We start from the raw sequence: 20,113 nt of genomic DNA on the forward strand, positions 1-20,113 counted from the left end.
ATGTTTGCCGTTATGTTTTTTAATCCGTGTATACCTTTGTCTGTGTCACTTGCAATGAGCATTGAGCTGAAGGAAAATTTACATTTTATTTTATATTTAATGGACAATAAAGTTTTCTATTCTATTCTATTCACTACTGAAGCACACACAAACCAAGATACAATATTGCTGGAAAAGGGTGTAATATAATTATAGTGTTTAAAGTACAATTCAATTGAATTTACACTTTACAGACTAGTGATACATCAGAATGGACTACTAATAGCTGCCTACAAACCAACTGTAATTATCTTTAATAAAGTGAGTTTTAGCTTCCTCAACACTTGTCATTTCAATTAAATAATTTAATTTAATTGAAATAACAATTAATACCGGTCATTCTAATTATTTGAACTCTATTTTCCCTAATAAAATGTACATGTGTATGTGTGTGTAAGTGAATGTGTGGATGTGTATGTGTGTTTGGGGTGGTGTCCTTGTTTTGTTCTTGTGTATGTGTGTGTGCTGTAGGATGTCTTGAGTTCAGAGTACATCATTAGGAACTTGGTTTGCGATTGCATGTGTTTGAGACAATAAAATAATGTATAACTCCTTACATTTTTCTCTTCATATTTCCTGTCTTAGCACCCTAGCACCATTGCTAACTTCTTGATGACCTGGTCTAAAGGGTTTATCTGAGAGGATTACAGACCGAAGGAAAAAAAAAATCTTTTCGAGTGCCATCTGCCTACCTGGCTAACCTCCACTCTGCTGCAGTCCGCTCCCCTTCACGGCAAAGAAAATCACTCTATTAATGGAAATAATCTGAGTCTCTGCCAATCGTCCTACTCATCAAACTCAAACAGGGGAACGCACACCACCATATAGCTATTACTGCAGGAGTAGTGTTTTTCAGATAGACACTTAGGCAAGCTATTTCCTGTCAACCGCGGATTTTATGATGCTGCTGGACTTTTCGTGGAAATATTTTTTACGCATTTTCATAATGGGTTTTTTGATGGGACCCTTGTGCATAAATACAGGTATGTATAAATGTGTATGAATACTGCATGTGCCGTGATCTCTTTCCATCTGCACACCTCCAACAAGACTGTTTTACTTGCCCTTGGGTGTTTCAGATGCGGCTCAAGGAGTTTTCCCTGAAGGTCCAACTGGACAGGAATCTAAAGAGGATGCTGGGATTTTTTTAAACCAGCTGCTTCCTGTGAAACTCACCCAGCCAGTAGCTCAGCAATCGCTGATCAAAGACAAAGGTGCAATTCCCAGAAGAAAACGCAACATTCTGTTTCCCAGTGGAGTTAGGCTTTGCTCGCAAGACACTATGCAGCAAGCCGTTGCAAATCACCTGAACTACTTCCATGTCCGAGGTAAGCCATTGATCACCTGTGTGGTGAAACCGCTGTGTTTATGGATTCTGAAGCAGGTGAAATTAATTGGTTCTCAGAGATAATGTTACATAAGGTGGGTCAGATGGTGCAGGCCCTCATTTTGGACACCACTGGTTGATTTTGTTTTCTGTTAAGCCACTTCAGGTACAGAGATTCAGTGTTGCCCTTTCCTTTTAATGTCTTCATTGAGATTTCCATCTGTTTCTACTCATCTTGTTATCCCGTGACTTTCCTGAGCCCTGGACCAATAGGCTACCCTGCCAGAGAAATCATGGGGAATTAATGCAAAATTATTTGTATAATCATTTTATGTTAGTAATTATTAATAAAAAAAATTTCTCGCAGGTGACCGTTATAGTAGGACAAACTTGTACGGAACTTATGAGCACATAGATTCAGTATAGGTAGCAGTCTGTGGACCCCGTGGATCTGCTGGCCACAGTTTAGATTTGACACCAGCCTAGTGGTGAGGGGGAGTGGTGGGACATCCGTACACTAGAACCATGTCTGACCAATCACCCAGTAACGCAGCATTTTTTTTCTCAAAGTTCAGCTGAAGTGTGCCATGGTCCTACTGATAGCTGTAGCGTTGATTTGCAAACCCTTGACAGACCAATAGCTATCGCCAATTGCAGACCGCTAGGTGGCGACTTTTTAGGAACGACAAATATACAGTAGAAACCCAAGTGTATATAACAGGATTGTCGGAGGCAAGGTTACACAGAATGTCAGTCACAGAATGTCAGTTACACTCTGGGATCAAAAGCCCTGTCGGGTCCTGTGTTCTGACTGGTTCTGTGTCCCGCCAGTTTGCCAGGAGACCATCTGGGAGGCCTTCAAGATCTTCTGGGACCGCCTACCAGAGAGGGATGAATATCGCCGCTGGATGTCCATGTGTCAGGAGGGCAATGTCTCAGCCCGGGATATTGCCTCTAATTTCAGCCAATCAGAGGAGCACCTGTCCTTGGTTCGGAGTGTAAGTGCAGGGATACACACACACACACACACACACACACGCATACAGACACATGAATGCACACACACACACACACATACATACTGTATATACATTAATAATCACACAAAATGGCACAATGCACTGAATAATTAACAGACTGAAATTATGATTAAAAATGTACAGTCTTCAGTGATTATTTGCAAACAAGCGAAGTGTGAGAATAAAGTTGAATGACTGAGTAAATAAAATGAATGAGTGACACTGTTTTAGTACAAGGGGGGGCGGGCCCTGAACCCGGAGTACCCATGATGTTCCTGGATTTTGTTCCACCTGAGCTTGGTCACAAGAGTTTGATAGATTATTAAGATTCTGATGCTGAATAGTCACAGCTTGAATTAGCCACTGAGTACCTCCAGCACATTGTCACAATGATGCTCATGAAGAAAGATTATGAATCCGATTAAGTACATGTAGTTATAGGTTTGAATGGAGCAAAAACCAGGAACATGTCTGACACTCTAGGACCAGGGTTGCCTAACCCTGTGTTAGTGTGTGACAACGGTTAGAATGCATGAGGGGAACTGAGTGTGGGAGAATATACATTGATGTGTTTGAGTGAGAGAATGAGTGTGTTTGCATGAGAGGGTGTGAATGTGTGTGAGTGAATAAATGCATTACTTTGACTTTTTTACGTTTTCTCTTTCAGAGAATTTCATCAACGGAGTTAAGCAGGTAAACCTTTTTATCACCTTCTCATGAATCAGACTGAATTTCACTATCACCTACTGAAAGAGGGACACAAACTGCTGAATATAAAAGAGCACAGAGAGAAGGTGCAAGGATTTACAGATGTTCACATCGATAAGATGATGTTCATGTTGCTAAGCACCACTGATGTATGTATGAAAGCTCTTGAGTCCACCAGATGAATAATGGCAGTAATTGACATATATGCATGTGTACACACTTATGTGCGTTCACACACTCGAACACACACGCAAACACCCGCACACACACACATACACACAACTATGTTTGTCCCCTCTCTGTATTTACACACAACTTCCTGTTTCCACCTCCCTGAACCTTGACCCCCACCCCCAGTGAGCCAATCAACCCATTGCTACCCGAGTGCAGGTAGGCCTGTTTACTCCAATCCAGAGCTCACCTGCAGACCACCATTCCCTCCACACCTGTACGCTAACTCTGCTTGATAGAACCTAATCAAGCTGCAACTCAACCAGCTATTTACTGCTGTGATTGAACGCAAGTTCCATTTACGTACACTGCTCAGTCTCCTTTGCCCCTCTCTGCAATAGACCGTAGGCTACCCCCAGAGCCAGCAATTTCTAGCTTTTTTACTGTGCTGTGTTTTTATTTGAAACAACAGTTACGTTCGTCATGGTTACCGAATAGACAAACGGATTAGTCGTTTGGTGTCCTGCATTTTCATCAAAAGCAGCTGGACTCGGCTGAACATCACGGTGGATGGAGAATGCTCTGAAACTGCTCTCCTTGGGAAACGAGAGCAAAGATTTTATCAACATTCATTTTCTTCCCTCCAAAATACCTCCAAGGCTGCACGTTAATGCATGTTTTTTTTTGTTGTAGCGCTCAGATGACATCACCCCCTCCCAGTCAAGATACTGTCACCACCCAACAAGGTCTGTTTGAAGTTCATGCCTATGAGCCGTTCTTTTCTGTACATTACTACCATGGTGATGGTTCACATGGGTAACCTTTTGAACCATGTGAGACTGCATATCTGTGTGAAAGTTCACCACTGTGCAACGGTGAGCACGTCAATTATTCATATGTAGTTGGGAAGGTGCATACCTGCATCTATACCTGCCTGTTAAATATCAGATTTCATGCCTATATGAAGTGTCTACCATCTTCCCTTTTTTCCTGTCTACTGAGAATGTGGAATTCCCTTTTGTGTCACATAAGGTTAGCCTGCTCCTGACACATGGGCCGCTTAAAATAGACCTTAATCCATATTAACCCACATCATGGCTCTTAATTTTACCAGTTTGATTATGTGATACAGCGAGATTAGCAGTGACTGTCTGAAGTGTAGACTCTGATGCAGTGGGCTAGATTGACTGAGCTTGTTGTCTGTAACCAGACTCAATTTTTTGCAGATGGGGATATCGCTGTTCCTGGACAAGAGTCCTTCATGGATGGGGTGGTCTCAACTGCCATGCCAGACATTACACAAGGTCTCGCTGTGACAGTTACCCGAGATGTCTCTGTTGAGGTTGCTGCAGTGGTCACTGTGGAGGGCACTTCAGAGGTTACTGTGGCAACCACTCCAGAGGTCACTTCAGAGGTTACTGTGGCAACCACTTCAGAGGTTACTGCAGCGACCACTCCAGAGGCCACTTCAGAGGTTACTGCGGCGACCACTCCAGAGGCAACTTCAGAGGTTACTGTTGCAACATCTCCAGAGGTCACAGAGGAGGTCACACAAAAGGTTCTGCCTGCGGTCACTGTGGAAGTCACGTCGGAGGTTGCTTTAGGGATCACCCCAGAGGACACTGTGGAGGTCACTCCAGAGGTTACTATGGCAATCACTCCAGAGGTCTCTGTGGAGGCCACTCCAGAGGTCACTGTGGCAACCACTCCAATGGTCACTGTGGAGGTCACACAAAAGATTGTGCCTGAGGTCGCTGTGGAAGTCACCCCGGAGGTTGCTTTAGGGGTCACCCCGGAGGACACTGTGGAGGTCACTCCAGAGGTCACTGTGGAGGTCACTCCAGATGTTACTATGGCAGTCACTCCAGAGGTCACTGTGGAGGTCACTCCAGATGTTACTATGGCAGTCACTCCAGAAGTCACTGTGGAGGTCACTCCAGAGGTCACTGTGGAGGTCACTCCAGAAGTCACTGTGGAGGTCACTCCAGAGGTCACTGTGGAGGTCACTCCAGATGTTACTATGGCAGTCACTCCAGAGGTCACTGTGGAGGTCACTCCAGATGTTACTATGGCAATCGCTCCAGAAGTCACTGTGGAGGTCACTCCAGAAGTCACTGTGGAGGTCACTCCAGAGGTCACTGTGGAGGTCACTCCAGAGGTCACGCAGAAGGTCCCGTCTGAGGTTATTAAGGAAGTTAAGGTGGACACCCCAGAATTTGTCTCGGAAATCCCTGCTGAAGTCACTCCAGGAGTAATTACTGAGGCTACAGCTGCCAGTGTGCATTTTAATAACAAGGAGGATTTGGTAAGTAGTAATGGAGTTGGCTTTGTTTTATACCACTGATGTACATCACTGTAATATCTGTTCCTCTCAGGATTTGTCAGAAATGATATCCTAATATTTACAAAGATTGTGTCAGATCGTGCTCTAATCATGTTCATCATGTTTTGGCTTTTATGTATTTCACAATCAGTGGCCATTTACATCCGTTTAAACTGCTGCTTCCCTTTGGATGAACGTGTGTTTGTTTGTTTGTGAAGCAGCTCAGGTTAGATCATAGTCATGATGCCTGAGGTTTGTGTTGGGGGGTGGGGGTGGGGGGGGGTGGGGGGAGAAAGCATTGGGTATCACTGATTATAGTTTTCTGTGGGGCATAAAAATAAGGCAACACTCATCAAATCTATGTTTCATCCATCGCCAAAGGTATCCAGTAGAACTCTCAGAAGAAACAAAACAAAGTGTTATTTTGGTTGGTTACATAGAATCATTATTGAAGTAGAATATGTTCCTCATGCTCGAGAATTAAAATGTGGTTCAGCATTTGTGTCTATTTATGCGGTCTTTCATCCTGACCTTTTCCAAGGGTGTGAATTATTTTGGAGGGAACTTTTGGCGGTTTTTCCATTTTAGTCCTCTTGGAAAGTACCTCGGTGTCTGAGTCATCGGCCCCCAAGCCAGATTTTGTAGAGGTCAAGTAGAACATTTTGCAGCAGCAATTGGGCCGTCCAATATTTCTCTGGATGTGTAGTGTGGAATTGGAGAAGAGAACTGTGCAACATTTCTGGACAGCAGAGAATATTTCTTATCTGAAGTATGACAGGGACTTGTCTAAAGGCAGTAGAGACGCAATCAGTACTCAGATATTATCCTAGGAGATGCAAGAAAGGAGTACATGCAGCACATACAACACAAGCCCTACCCCACGCATCCACATACCTATATTGAGCTAGTTTTACCATTTTTACTAATGTTATATTTAGAGAAAAGATAATTTATTTACACAGTGTTTCTTTTCATGGTCATTATGCCTGATAGACAGGGCCTTTACATTCAATCAGAGAGTCTAAATTTAAAATTGATACAAATTTTGATTATTAAAAATGTTTCCAATTTCAATTCAGAGCCAGCTCAAAATGTCTAAATTCCATTCCAGTTTGGTTCCAATTTCATTGCTTCCAATTCTATTCTTGTAATTCCATCCATAATTTGAATGGGAATTGTCCCACTGACTACAACTGAAATTGAAATTGTCCCCAAACCTGGTTTACATTACATGTGCTGAGCAGCCTGTGTCCTCCTCTCTGGTTATACATGAATGTATGAATTTGAATGCATATATGAATTCAGCTGTGTTTTCTCTATGCTGGACTCAGAGCCACAATGAGATCGAGATAGACCTGGACATGGCGGCCAGACCAGCCCGGCCTGTGGGAGAGCAGGTGGTGGAGCTGAGCATCCAGCTGAAGGGCGAGCATTACAGCGATGCACTGAAGGACCCCTCCAGCTCCCTCTACCAGCGGCTGGCCCGGCAGTTTACAGAGAAGGTGGGACCATTACTGCCCTTCTGCTCTCTGCTGCTTTTCATACTTCTGCGTCTACCACTTCTCCCTGCCTCCATCTCTGATTTCATTCTTGAATGAATCAGCCGTGCTAGCAAGGAAAATTTCAACGGTTAAGAGTAGGGTGCTGAGGGTGAGGGTTGGAGGAACGCAATCCTGAAAGATTTCTCAAAGCTCAGACACCCTCATTACTGTGGAGAGAATTAGTAGAATAAATTTAGTCATTAGTAGAATGAAAAAATTCCATCTGCGAACCTCATCTTTCCTCTTCATTTGTCTGTTTTTGTCTATTCTAGATTGAAGATGTTTTTGAAAAGCTGCCAGGATTTAAGAGTGTGGTTGTGCTGGAATTCAGGTGAGTTTTAACAGACATAATTTCAATTTAAACAATCTGAATTGTCATTGGATCTTGGAAAATAAATTGTGATCACTTTCTGACTTCTTTTCATTTACATTCATTTTTCATTTACTTCCAGGGAGCACAGGGATGCCAAAGGGTGAGTGACTGTGTAGGATGAGACACTACAAGCTTGTGCAGACTTATATAGTGGCACCTTCTCAGTATGCTAGTGGTGCCCAATCATGTACAATGGTGGGCGGTGATAGTATGCAGGTTTTCATTCCAACCAATCATGATGCCTGCTGATTTCACTAACTTACACACCTTCAACCAGTGGGGAGAGAACTAATTCGTGAAATCAGCAGTTGCAGTAATTTGAATTCTTCAATACCTAAGTTAAATTATGGAAATATAAGGGGTGCAGTGCAACTGTTAGGGAACTGGGCTTGTAACCGAAAGGTTGCCGGTTTGATTCTCCAGGTAGGGCAGAAGCTATGCAAACTGAATTGCTTTTTTGAAAAAAGCCAAATTCTGGCTTCAAAGCAGGGAGTTAGGACCTTAGAAACCCCCACTACCACACCAGTGCTTTCCACACCCCATCTCCTCCACCCCTTCACCCTGCTTGGCCTCTGTCTGTCAGGGGCAGTGCTGTGGTGGTCCGATATGCCGTAACTCTGGAGGTCGATGCAGAGGGTATCAGCAACGAGACCATGGACTACATCAACCTGCAGTCGAACATGGTGGAGAAATCCTACCTGGAGCTTGAGGAGAGGCCCACTGTGGTCTACACCATCACGGACTTCCGCAACTACATCACCGAGGCCCTGCACAAGGAGAGCATCCTGGGAAATACCACGCTGGCAGTGGACCCTGACTCTCTACAGCTGGAGAGCGGTAAGAACTGACTGGCACAGCCAAGACTGCACCTCAGAGTAAAGTATGGACTGTGGCGTCATGTTCAGGCTACGTGAGTGTAGAGTACAAAGTTGACCGCTGACATAAGCACACTATACAGCCGTTTGGAGCCACAGCCATCCCTGGGCCACACAATTCAAATTTTAGTGGTGGGTGGGATTTATGTTGGAGCACTATGTAAGGCCACAACAACATCCTTGTTTTTTGGCCCATCAAAACCTTTGTTGGTTGGCTCTGGTGGCTTAAGTTACAGACTGTGTGGAGTGATCTCCTGAGGTAATGTATTATTTTTAGATGTGTTAGGGTTCGGGTGAAGGTGAAGGTAGACGTTAGAGATAATGTTCACTTGTTATTGATAATTATAATAATATAGACAACTCTCAGCATAATGATAATTATACATGTATGGGTAGTCTTGGGTATGATCCAAATTCTATCTGGATACTACATCAATATCATATGAACCCTAATATTCCTTCAGTGCATTTGTATTTGACCTGGACTATTTCTTGTGTTCTGCAGTGGAAACTCTCACTCCATTCTTAAAACCCACCACTGGACCTGCTGGCACAAATGAATACATGGTTAGTGAGTAACTATGATTGAGTTATATTTATGTGCAGCAAGCATATCTGATCCATTTCAATGCAATCCATTTCTACAGCTGGATATTTACTGAAACAATTCAGGTCAATACTGTGCTAATGGGAGCAACAATCAAGCAAGCAGGGATTTTAACCAAATAATCTTAGTGTTATAAGCCCAGTTCCGAGGTGGGTTTGCATCACGGTTTTCTCCTCTGATTGCCAGGACAACGTTCTTGCAGCAGAGAAGCCACCTGACATGACCGGCAGGGAACTGAGCAGCAATGATGTCTTCGCTGGCCTCAGCAAGGAAGACTTCCTGTTCGACCCGTTCGATTTGCCCGGCCTTCGTGGGGAGCCACCGAGCATGGCCGCCGGGGAGAACGATGTCCTCATTCTGGAGGAGAGCCTCACTTTACCTCCTCCAGAGTTCAATGACAAGACCTTTGAGATGAACCTTGAGTCCACCTCCAATTCAGACACATCTCAAACCACTCCTCCACCTGTTGACCAGTGTGAGTGCATAATCTAGACATTTAATGGTTTTTTTAAAAAAATAATTAAAACTTATCAATAGACATTTATCTGATTGTTTATTAGTTAATCAGAGACAGTGTGCATTTTAACATTCAGGGTGCATCATTACATGTAGGTGACCTACAGCTATACTGTATTAATATACTAGTAGACCAGAATTCTTCTTCGTAATTTGAAATGTTTTTTGCTGTTTTAGATAATGGAGATATTGAAGAGGAGGGGTTCCTCTTCAGCAACACTGAACCCTCAAAGACAGATAGTACAGTTGTGGAAAAGGGTGCTGATGTCCCAAGCCTGAGCACAGCAGTGCCCTCTGGAGTTGAGCTCACAGAGAGCAACTTGCCTGCAGAGACCCTGAACACCAGCACCTACTTTGCAACAGCCATCCCCACTGAGTCAGTGGCCACCCTGCAGGACGAGAAGGCCCTTAGTGACCTGTTTGACATGGGCTCAGGGTCAGGCTTCTCTGGAGGGGAAAGGGAATTGGATGTCTGGCCATGGTTCATTCTGACAACAGAGAACCCGGGAGAAGTGGAGGTGCAGCCTTTGATGGAGGGAGGATCCACAGCAGAGACAGATTCGGTGGTCACGGAAGGACCCACATCAGAGACTGATGCAGTGGTTATGGAAGGACCCATGGCAGGGATCAATCCAGTGGTCATGGAAGAGATGGAGGAAGAGGTTGAATTTGAAATCTACAGTAAGCAACCAGAAGAGGAGGAGGAGTATTACGAATCCACCATACAAACAGAAGTTGTCATAGAGGATGAGGAACCTGAGCCAAATGCAGATCTGAGTGTGGATGAGCCATTTTTGGACAGAGTCCTGGTGACTCAGGACATCCGCACTCACCCCCACTATACCACCACTGATCAGGCCCCTGTGTTCTGGACGATGGGTGCTCTGGAGCTTTCCATGCAGACACTAGAGGCTTCTGGAATATATGATGACTATTACGTCAGTGAACCCTCAACTATGGTCATCCCGGTCACAGGTTACCCTGTCCTACCCACTGATGTCACAACCGAGGCCCCAGTGCAGGGAGGACTAACGGTCACCGGCTCACAGTCCACTGATGTCCTGGAAACCTCTTTGATGACCAAGCCACCCGACATGATGGCTGTGGAAGTCAAACATCCTCCATTGGTCCAGGACATATCATCATCCTCTGAAATCGAAACCAAAATGGAGACGCCCGTCCACGAACAATCAGATTCAAGTTTGGACCCCCATATTTCACAGGGCTTCACTGACCCCCCTGCATTTTCAGAGTCCACCAATAAAGAGGGAGGTACCGAGATCGAGACAGAGGTAGCAGTTGACCTGCCACCAGAGCCTCCATCCATGGGATTCTCAGAGCAAGAGCTGGCTGAGGGTGAAATCCAGGTAGTTATGACAAGAGCACCTGTGGTCAGAGAATTCCAAAGTCTTCCTATCCCCACACCACTTTCCCCAGAGAGGGAGTCGCCTTTCACTCGAGTCTTCAACTCTGTGCCTGAAGAGGACGACTCTGTGCCGCTTCATCCTTCAATGATGGACACTCCACCCCCTGACCTGTACTCAATGGACAAAACCACCATGGATTTCTTACCTGATTACATGCTCTATAGTGAAGTCACTCCTGCTTCACCTGAAGAAACACCTGAGAAAACACGTGAGGCCACATTGGAGGAAGCTAATAACTTGGAGATTTTTGAAACAGATGTAGCGCTCACCATCCTTCCACCATTTTACAGACCAACCTTCAGACCCACTGAGGGCTTGCTGGACATAACCACACCTGCTGAAGAGGGTGCCGGTGACATCGGCATCATGCCAGAACCTGGTGCCTCTGACTTCTCCAGGATTCAGGAGGGCCAAGATGGTGCAGAAGTGCTGGAGACACACAGGCCAGACTCTCTAAACTGGGACCTGGACCTGTTCTATGACTCATATGACGTACTTCAGTATGCTGGGGCAGGCCACCCGGAGGGTGAAGGCAGCAGGGACCCCGCCAGTATTGCTCAAGAAACTGACATGGCTAGTGTTGCTATGCCCACTGGTAGAGGAAGGGCACTGACGGTGTTCTTCAGGCTTAGGGTCACGAATATGATGTTCTCTGAGGACCTCTTCAACAAGAGCTCCCCTGAATACAAAGCACTGGAGCAGAGATTTATGGAGCTGGTACAGTATTTATATTATATGTATACAGTAAATGATTACAGCTGCTTGAATATAATATCCTAATTATAAATAATATATGATCCAGAAACATATTACAGTGTATCTTAAATAAATATTATAAGTTTATTTTTATTTTAAAAAAGTTTATGAGAAACTTTCAATCGAAACTTAATAACAATCTTTTTCTGTGCAGAAGACTGAGTTTCACCAGCCACTAATGCTGTCTATAATCACAATTATTATCTGATTCTTATCAGTATTGTTTGGTTTGGTTATCAGTATTGTTTGGTTAGCTTGGTTATACTGACTGTGAGTTAAGACTCTTAGCCTTGCAAACATAAGGTAATGAGGGCCTGTCTTTTTTGCTATAGCTGGTCCCCTACCTACAGTCCAATCTCAGCAACTTCCAGAACCTGGAGATCCTCAACTTTAGGAATGGAAGCATTATGGTGAACAGCAGAATGAAGTTTGCGAAACCGGTGCCCCGTGATGTCACAAACTCTGTCTACCTCATCCTGGAGGATTTCTGCCACACAGCCTACCAGACCATGAATCTCGCCATCGACAAGTACTCTCTCGATGTGGAGTCAGGTAAAAATTCCCATTCTTACAATCAATGTTCCTATGACGTAGATCTGTATGAATGTGAAAACCTACGATAGTATATATATAGGCCTATATATATGTATTGCAATTGATGGAGATACGTCAGTATGTGTTTCCACACCACTTTTACAGAATAGAAATTTGAAAAATAAATTGTGAAAACATTTGACACACAAGAAAAAGTAATGGCTGGCTGAAGTCATGTCTCAACTTCCTGGCTATCTGGGGAAATAATTATTTACTTGAAGAATTTCGGAAAATCTGAAATGTGCTTATGTGAAAACTCAGCGTGGCATAAATGTTTCCAAGCCTTTTCCCCATTTCATTCACACATTGACTTCACTCAGATTTATTCCTTTAGTACTGTCCTCAGTGAACTCACCTAATGTATCTCAGCCTCGGACCCGTGGACTAACATGTGCCCAGTAATAATACTGAATGATTCAGGTCTTGTTTTATCGTTCTACTTATTATGGCTGCTGTGGTAAGCTGTTATCAACTGTCTGAGCCAATCACCTTGGATCTGTTGCGATCTGTCTGAGCCAATCAGCTACGGCTGGCTGAAAGATCTTTTGTGAGTAATGTCAGAATGATGAGTCAGTGAGATTAGGGAAAAGGCAGATGAGGGTGTGAGGATGAGTGTGCATTGAGGGGGAACAGACGGGATGTTGTCTAAGAACTGAGCCCAGTTGGCGGGCTGGTTGGGGAGACCTGGTCACCAGACTACATCTACAGATCTATTCAGCAGTCATGTGTAGGATAAATCCTGTGTCTAATTTGCTAACTGAAGAACTGTGTCCATTCAACCTAATCTAAAAAATTCTGATACAGTATGTACAGTAAATAATTTTTTTTACCATATTGTTCAAGTATACATTTGATATTTATAGTCATAGAAGCAATGTGCAAAATTAGGGGAAATAGGTTTGTTTCGCATATTGTTTCGATTTTCATTCTTTTAACATTTTTTACTTCTTAAGGTGACATCATTTGTAAATCGTATGGGAAAAGATTTGTGGGAGACTTAAGGAGTTGGCGTAGGCCAGATTATACATGACTGATTTGTCATTTTTTTTAAAATGAACACTGAAAGAGCATGGAATAAATTTTTTTTTTAAAGATACAGGGCTGCTGCTTTAGCATTTATGTGTCATATTCAAAAGGGCGGATATTCTCCCCCTCAGCACAATATATTTCCCTGCCTGGATTCCAGATCCTTCCCCCTCCTCTGGACAGGACACCCACCCCCAACTTCAAAACCATTTACAGAGAACAACCAGTATGTGGTGGAGGGGGGTGGGGGGAGGTAAGGGGTTAATCACAGCTCAGTGACCAGGTGGTCCTGACACACACTTCCTGTGCTCTGTGCTGTTGCCAGGTGACCAGGCGGACCCTTGTAAGTTCCAGGCGTGTAATGAGTTTTCCCAGTGCACGGTGAACCCCTGGTCGGGCGAGGCAGAGTGCGTCTGCAATGCGGGCTACTTCAGCGTGGACGGCCTGCCCTGCCAGAGCATCTGCGATGTGCGGCCAGACTTCTGCCAGAACGACGGGAAGTGCGATGTCATACCTGGCCAGGGCGCCATCTGCAGGTAGGCTGGTCTTTCGTGACCTTTGACCTTGCCTTTCATGACCTTTCACCTTAACACACAACCACAGAAGTGAGGTGTTTCCAGCCATTATTGTAACAGTTCATGTTTAAGAAAATGCTCTGACCAGATGTCTACTATCCTATTGTAATATATAGACCTATGCGGGCATTCAGGTGTGCAGTTGTATATTGTTGGTATTTGTATCAATATGTGACTGATACAGTATGTGGTTGGCTCGTAGTTCAGTGTGTTTTCAGTTTGTACTGTGCCTATGAGGTCTCTGTCTGTGTACAGTATGTATGTGTGTCCGTGTGTTTGTGTGTATGTGTGTGTCTATGTGTGCCTGTGTGTCTTCAGAGTGTATCGTGCTTAAGGCTGATGGAAATGCGCCCCCTAGGTGCCGAGTTGGGGAAAACTGGTGGTATCGTGGGGCACACTGTGAGGAGTACGTTTCAGAGCCGCTGGTGGTGGGTATTGCCATTGCCTCTGTGGCCGGCTTCCTGCTGGTTGCCTCGGCGATCATTTTCTTCCTGGCCAGGACAGTGCGGGACCAGTATGACAAGGAGGACCTGGAGGACCCGCTTAGGTGAGACACTCGTGTAGCATTTTCCTGGTGCAAAATCAGGGCAAGCTCACGGCTTATTCTGCTTCAGTCCCGCTCATCTCTCACTATTTATGTGCTATTTATAACTTGCTGGAATAGTTCTTGTTAACCTGCACTCTTGAGTGGACAGAGTAAATTACTTAATCCTAATTCTGTTTTTGCTCTATGTCACATCCAAGATGGCAGCTATTAAACTGTATACTAGTGTAACACATGTTGTAAAACGACAGTTTATGTAACAGGGCTATGTTGCTAATGGAGCCCTCCACCCCTTAAATACAGTATCATTTAACTGGGCAACAGTGTTTGATCACTTCCTCTTATCTAAGTCCTCGTACACATGCTATACACATACACATGGTTCCCTCTGTTGTGTTCCCTCTGCTGAGTTGGCTTCGCTTGGTTCTCTCTTCTGCTTTGGCTCTATTGTATTGGCTCTGCTGGTTTGGCTCTGTTGGATTGGCTTTGCTGGGTTGGCTCTGTTGGATTGGCTCTGCTGGGTTGGCTCTGTTGGGTGCCCGCTGCTGGGTTCCCCCTTTTGAGTTCCCTCTGCTGGGAACCCTCCCTTTCCTGAGCGTCTGTCTCTGTTCCCTCAGCCATGGCGACAGTGTCCCTTCGCTGGAGAGAGCCACTAAGTACAACCACATGTACGACAACGACGTAACGTCTGAGTGTAGCCGCGACTACCACCATTACCCGGAGGAACCCTGCTACAGTGCGGCCAGCCTAGAGGCCTCCACTGACTTCAGCAGCGAGGAGATCCGACACATCTACGAGAACACTGAACTCACAAAGGAGGTACTGCCCAAAGCGCACCCTCCACCTCCCTGTGCATGATGGTATAGCTCATACACCCCCCACCTCTATGTGCATGATGGTACAGCTCATGTGCACACAACTGTATTTATGCTAACTGCTCATGGATAGTTACAACCATCGTCTCTGCTCTTTCCCTTTTCTTCTGTCCTCCTCTTGCAGGAGATTCAGGATTGCATACGGATAATTGAGTTGTATTCCCGGGACCGTCAGTTTGCGGAATATGTACGGCAGCATCAAGGGTGAGTTCTGCCTGTCCGGGGAGTCAGTCCCTCCACACCCCTTTTCTCTCCTGCCCCCAACATCACGTACTTATGCCCCCAATATTATGTACTCCTGCCCCCATGGTTATGTGCTCCCAATGGGGCTGGGCTCTCGGTCAACAATCCCTCCAAATTCTGACTTGAGGTTCATTTCTTCACTCGCTGTAAGCGCTGTAGGGCTTAATGCCAGAGTGGCTGTACTGAGGAGCTGGTAGATGTGCGTAGGTTCTCATGTAAATGGAATGGTAAATGGACTGCATTTATATAGCGCTTTTATCCAAAGCGCTTTACAATTGATGCCTCTCATTCGCCAGAGCAGTTAGGGGTTAGGTGTCTTGCTCAAGGACACTTCGACACGCCCAGGGCGGGGTTTGAACCGGCAACCCTCCCTCATGTAGATTCATTCAGTCATCAGGAGAAAGAATGAACTCCAATGGAATCAAAAAAATGGACCATCGCTAAATTAAAACGAAGCCATTTTTTTGTCAAGCGATCAAACTAACCAACTTCCCTTGTGTGAAACAGGGCACTGGACGGCTGGAGGGAGAGCTCCAGCTCATAGGTACAGGATCCAAAACCAGGTCCTGTGAACAGCCAGGTACTTTCCTCAAAGAGTCTCCTCCTCAGAGTGTCAGGCCATAACACCCTGTCACAGTGAAGCATTCCGGCAGGCCTCCGATCAGATTAAATGCTTACAAAGGGTGTTTAATCTGTTTGTGCCACCTGTAAATGCTTGCAGTGTTTATCTGCAGTGATGCCCTTCAGCTGCCCTGTCTTCTCCTTCTGCAGTATAAAGACGTGGATGGGGTTTTGGGTTAGCGTTATAGACGTGGATGGGGTTGTGGATTAGCGTAAAACATGGATGGGTTTTGGGTCAGGATAAGACGTGGATGGACCATCACCATGGGGTTATGGTTTAGCGTTGGCTTTGGCCATTGAATGGGGTTATGGGTTAGCATTAGCATTAGATGTGGGTGAGGTTATGGGTTTGCATTAGCGTTAGATGTGGGTGAGGTTATGGTTTTGCATTAGTGTTAGCTGTGGAAGGGGGTTATGAGTTAGCATTAGAGTTAGTTGTGGATGGGGACATAGGTTAGTCTTAGTGTTAGACATGGATGGGATTTTGTGGATTGGATTTTAGGTTAGCATTAGCGTTAAATGTGGATGGGGTATGGCAAATGGCTTGGAAGCACCTGACTGTATTCTCTGTTCTAACTTGTAGCTGTAGCTAGTTGTTTGACTGATGCTATCAACCTAAACATGAAATATTTTTTTAAAAATCAAAGGGAATAAACATTGAAGCCACAGCTAAATTACACATAATTTGCTTTTCAGAACCATGCCTTCATTGTTGAAGAGAGAGAGAGAGGGAGGAAGAGGGAGGAAGGAGGGAAAAGGAACAGATCCTTGGGTGCTTTTTCCATGTCTGCTGTTGCCATTGTACTTTGACTAGATGTTAGAGAATGACTAGAGATGGATGAATATACTGATGGACCATTGTGACTCGAGGGACATGGTCATAATCACATTTGTCAATGACAATAATTTGTCATACTCTGTTCCGTTTGATATTGTTCTGTTTGATATTGACAATGAAGTGTACAGTAAAATGGTTTTTATAGATGGGGTAAAAAAGAAATGCTGCTTTGTCAGTCATTACTTTTATCTGGTTCTGTTATACACATACACACACACACAAAAACGCACGCACACACACCTGGTTCTGTATTTTGTTTGCAGAATTTTTGTTTTAGCTATTGGGGAGGTGGATTAACGTGAGGTCATCTTCAGTCAGTGCCTTCATTGGTTCAGTCTGACCTGTGGTAGAACCCTGCTGATCTGTAGTAGAACACTACTGAAAGTCAGGGTTCTCCCCAGCACATCAGAGGAGAATCCTCTACTCTGCCTGACATGAACACACAAAAAAACCAACAAAACAAAATAATTGCTTAATTGCAAATGATTTAGGATTTAATTTGAATTGTAGTAATTTCTTCTTAAAAGTAATAATTTTAATACATAAATGTTGAACTGAATTTCATTATTAGATATTTGTATACAGCAGGTATAGCATGGGGTATTTGGAAACCTTCTGTTGAAGTGCAAATTGCCTTGCTGAATCAATGGAGTGAATTATGATACTAAATGTGGTGTACAGAATTTTGAGTAGGGTGCTTAAGTGAATTAGGACCAGACCTATTCTTTTGTTTGTCTATTTTAGCATACCTCTTTGGATGTCTGAAATGTTGCGTATGTACATGTAAAACTAAATTAAATACAAAACCATGAGAACAAATATACATTTGGCATCTGCCTTTTTGCAGTAGTACCCTAAAGCAGAACACAAACACTTTTTGTGCTGAATTTCAGTTGTATACTACAAAGGGAATTATGCCTGAGGAAAAAGTCATGATTCCCATCTTAAAAGTGTATGGCAAAATTAGTAAACATTTTATGAAGTAAAAGGTGCCCTGGACACCAGTCTGATTAAATCTGATATTACATTTTCCCAAACTGCGAGTGTTACAAACAGCATTTCTGACCTTTCAGTTGGACATGTTAAGGTTTCTTTTTTTAAATTGATGCTACACATGTTTTTCGTTGTTATTTTATGAGCTCAATATTGAGTAATGGTTTCCGCTGGAAAAAAAGCTTTAAATTCTCTCTTGTCTTTCTACTTTTATAAAATGCTTTTAATGTTTGCTAGTATATCGGAGCATCATGTTCTGTTTGTGGGCTATTTCCTGTACAGATCCTGTATGTGAGGTAAAGAACTTTACCATACTGACATAAAAGATCATGTGCATCTCTTCAAAAGTAGGTGAATTATACCTTGGGAATCTATATGCTTTGGAGTCTATTTTTTATACATATGCATTTTTACATCTCAAGATAAACTTTTTATCTCTGTACTGAATAACAAGAGGTTATATACATTGGTTTGTAAATGTCTACTGGAAAGAGTTTATTTAATGGTTGACATGTAATGTTTGTTGTCAAAATGCATCAGGAAACCAAAGGTTTCTCATTGTACAAACACTTTCATTTTCTAAATAAACAACAGGTTTCAGTATTGGTTCTCTTCTGTTCAGTTTGAATTCCCCTCTTTTAGGTCATTGTACCAATTATATATTGCATGGAATAGAACACTAAACATTGTATACTTCATAGAATAAAATATTTTATAGTTAGAAGAACAACATGTACCAAGGACAAAAGTATACAGCATCACTATGAAAGAGAAACAGTCTTTTATTGTATGTTTTACACATTCCACATATAATTTTTTTTAACAAGCCCACAATACACTACTTGGCTCATTTTGTTAATCTGTCCTTGATGTGTTGCATGTCACTGGGGAAATAAGGCCAAGATTATCGAGTCAGGATTAGTGGATATCGAGGCATTAACCCTTTCTAAAAGAGAATAAGTCTTAAATGACCCTGTGTCAACCTTGCTAAACATACAGAACAATCCAAGATTAGAGACAAGTAACACTTTCCTGCCACTTTAGATTAGCTCATTGCCCTGGAAACTGAACGAACACGATAAGAATACTCTCATAACAACAGTTCCAATAAGAGCACACTCATTTACCCACAGTTCCAGTAGTTTTTCACAAGTCTATGCCTTTGATATTACTGTTTACATCTACATTGAATTAGAGCATTTGTAAATTTCATTGTTTATCTTATTTCTTGTAATGCTTGTATAATGCCTTACCTTTGGAAAGAGAAGAGATTAATTTTGCTGTTCTAGTCTGCGCTTTGGAACACACTAATTTATTTGAGGCCTGTCTCCTTTGCAGGCCTCAGATAAAGCAAGTGCTTTTTCCCTCTAAAAGCTACCACTAAGAGACAGGCGTTATTAATCAACAGTTCCTTATAAAGAACACACAGAATATAGAGAATTCTGGCCATGGAATGCAAGCCATGTTCTGTCGATCTGAGATGAAAACTGATAGGATAGTATGGTTTTTAGTTTGACATATTTGGAAGTGGTCAGGGGATTATCCTTTTTCTTAGATGTTCCCACCTGGTCCCCAGTCCCCTTCTTTCCTAGATGGTCCCACCTCCCCCCTCCCTCCCACCTCCCGCTCTATCCCACAGCATGTTGGATTTTGATTTTGGGATAAGCAGAACTGCGGATGAAAGCGTTATTAGGGCTTTTTGATGGACAGTGGAGACCTCATCTAAAGCAACACACAACTGATGGTGGTTGGTAAGTTTCCCATTTACTAATGCAGTCTTTTCCTGGTGGTTTGCAAAGACACACTGTGCTGTGCCATTGGAGAGAGACCGTGATGAAAACAGAAAATGAAAATCTGGAAAACTGAATTGGGTTCTTTGATTGACTTCCTCCCCTTAACCTGGCTCTCTGTACACTCTCAATACATCCTGGACACTAATACATCAGCAACAGCAGCACAGTCAGTAATGATAAATAATACAGATTAAAAGTAATAATAATTATATTTTCCCTCAGAAACGAAGTTTTCGAATTATACAATGCATTGCAGTTTCACTGATGGCGTGCGTCCTACATAATGCCAAGACGCTGCTCTTTCACTGGAAACAACAATTTCAGTGGCG

The 20,113-nt window shown here is 43.5% G+C and overlaps 1 protein-coding gene across 1 annotated transcript; it reads left to right on the top strand.

Moving 5' to 3' along the window:
• Positions 1-820: 820 nt before the first annotated feature.
• Positions 821-18,594, top strand: impg2b (interphotoreceptor matrix proteoglycan 2b). Its single transcript, XM_035394316.1, has 21 exons — positions 821-1,022; positions 1,119-1,367; positions 2,198-2,364; positions 3,053-3,078; positions 3,451-3,483; positions 3,958-4,010; positions 4,491-5,569; positions 6,919-7,089; positions 7,401-7,459; positions 7,581-7,601; positions 8,085-8,338; positions 8,882-8,943; positions 9,170-9,458; positions 9,677-11,643; positions 12,015-12,234; positions 13,628-13,838; positions 14,236-14,424; positions 15,039-15,240; positions 15,421-15,500; positions 16,047-16,119; positions 16,857-18,594. Exons 1-20 carry the CDS (start codon positions 938-940, stop codon positions 16,081-16,083), a joined length of 5,454 nt encoding a protein of 1,817 aa, XP_035250207.1. The 5' UTR covers positions 821-937; the 3' UTR covers positions 16,084-16,119; positions 16,857-18,594.
• Positions 18,595-20,113: the final 1,519 nt, after the last annotated feature.

This window comes from Anguilla anguilla, chromosome 15 (genome assembly GCF_013347855.1).
Source record: "Anguilla anguilla isolate fAngAng1 chromosome 15, fAngAng1.pri, whole genome shotgun sequence".
NCBI lineage: Eukaryota > Metazoa > Chordata > Actinopteri > Anguilliformes > Anguillidae > Anguilla > Anguilla anguilla.

Excerpts from the sequence above, each read along its gene's own strand:
- impg2b (XM_035394316.1), top strand. The coding sequence starts at position 938 with ATGATGCTGCTGGACTTTTCGTGGAAATATTTTTTACGCATTTTCATA. Across the intron at positions 3,079-3,450 it reads TCATCAACGGAGTTAAGCAG|TGAGCCAATCAACCCATTGC; the intron begins GTAAACCTTTTT and ends CCCCACCCCCAG. Across the intron at positions 7,090-7,400 it reads CCCGGCAGTTTACAGAGAAG|ATTGAAGATGTTTTTGAAAA; the intron begins GTGGGACCATTA and ends TGTCTATTCTAG.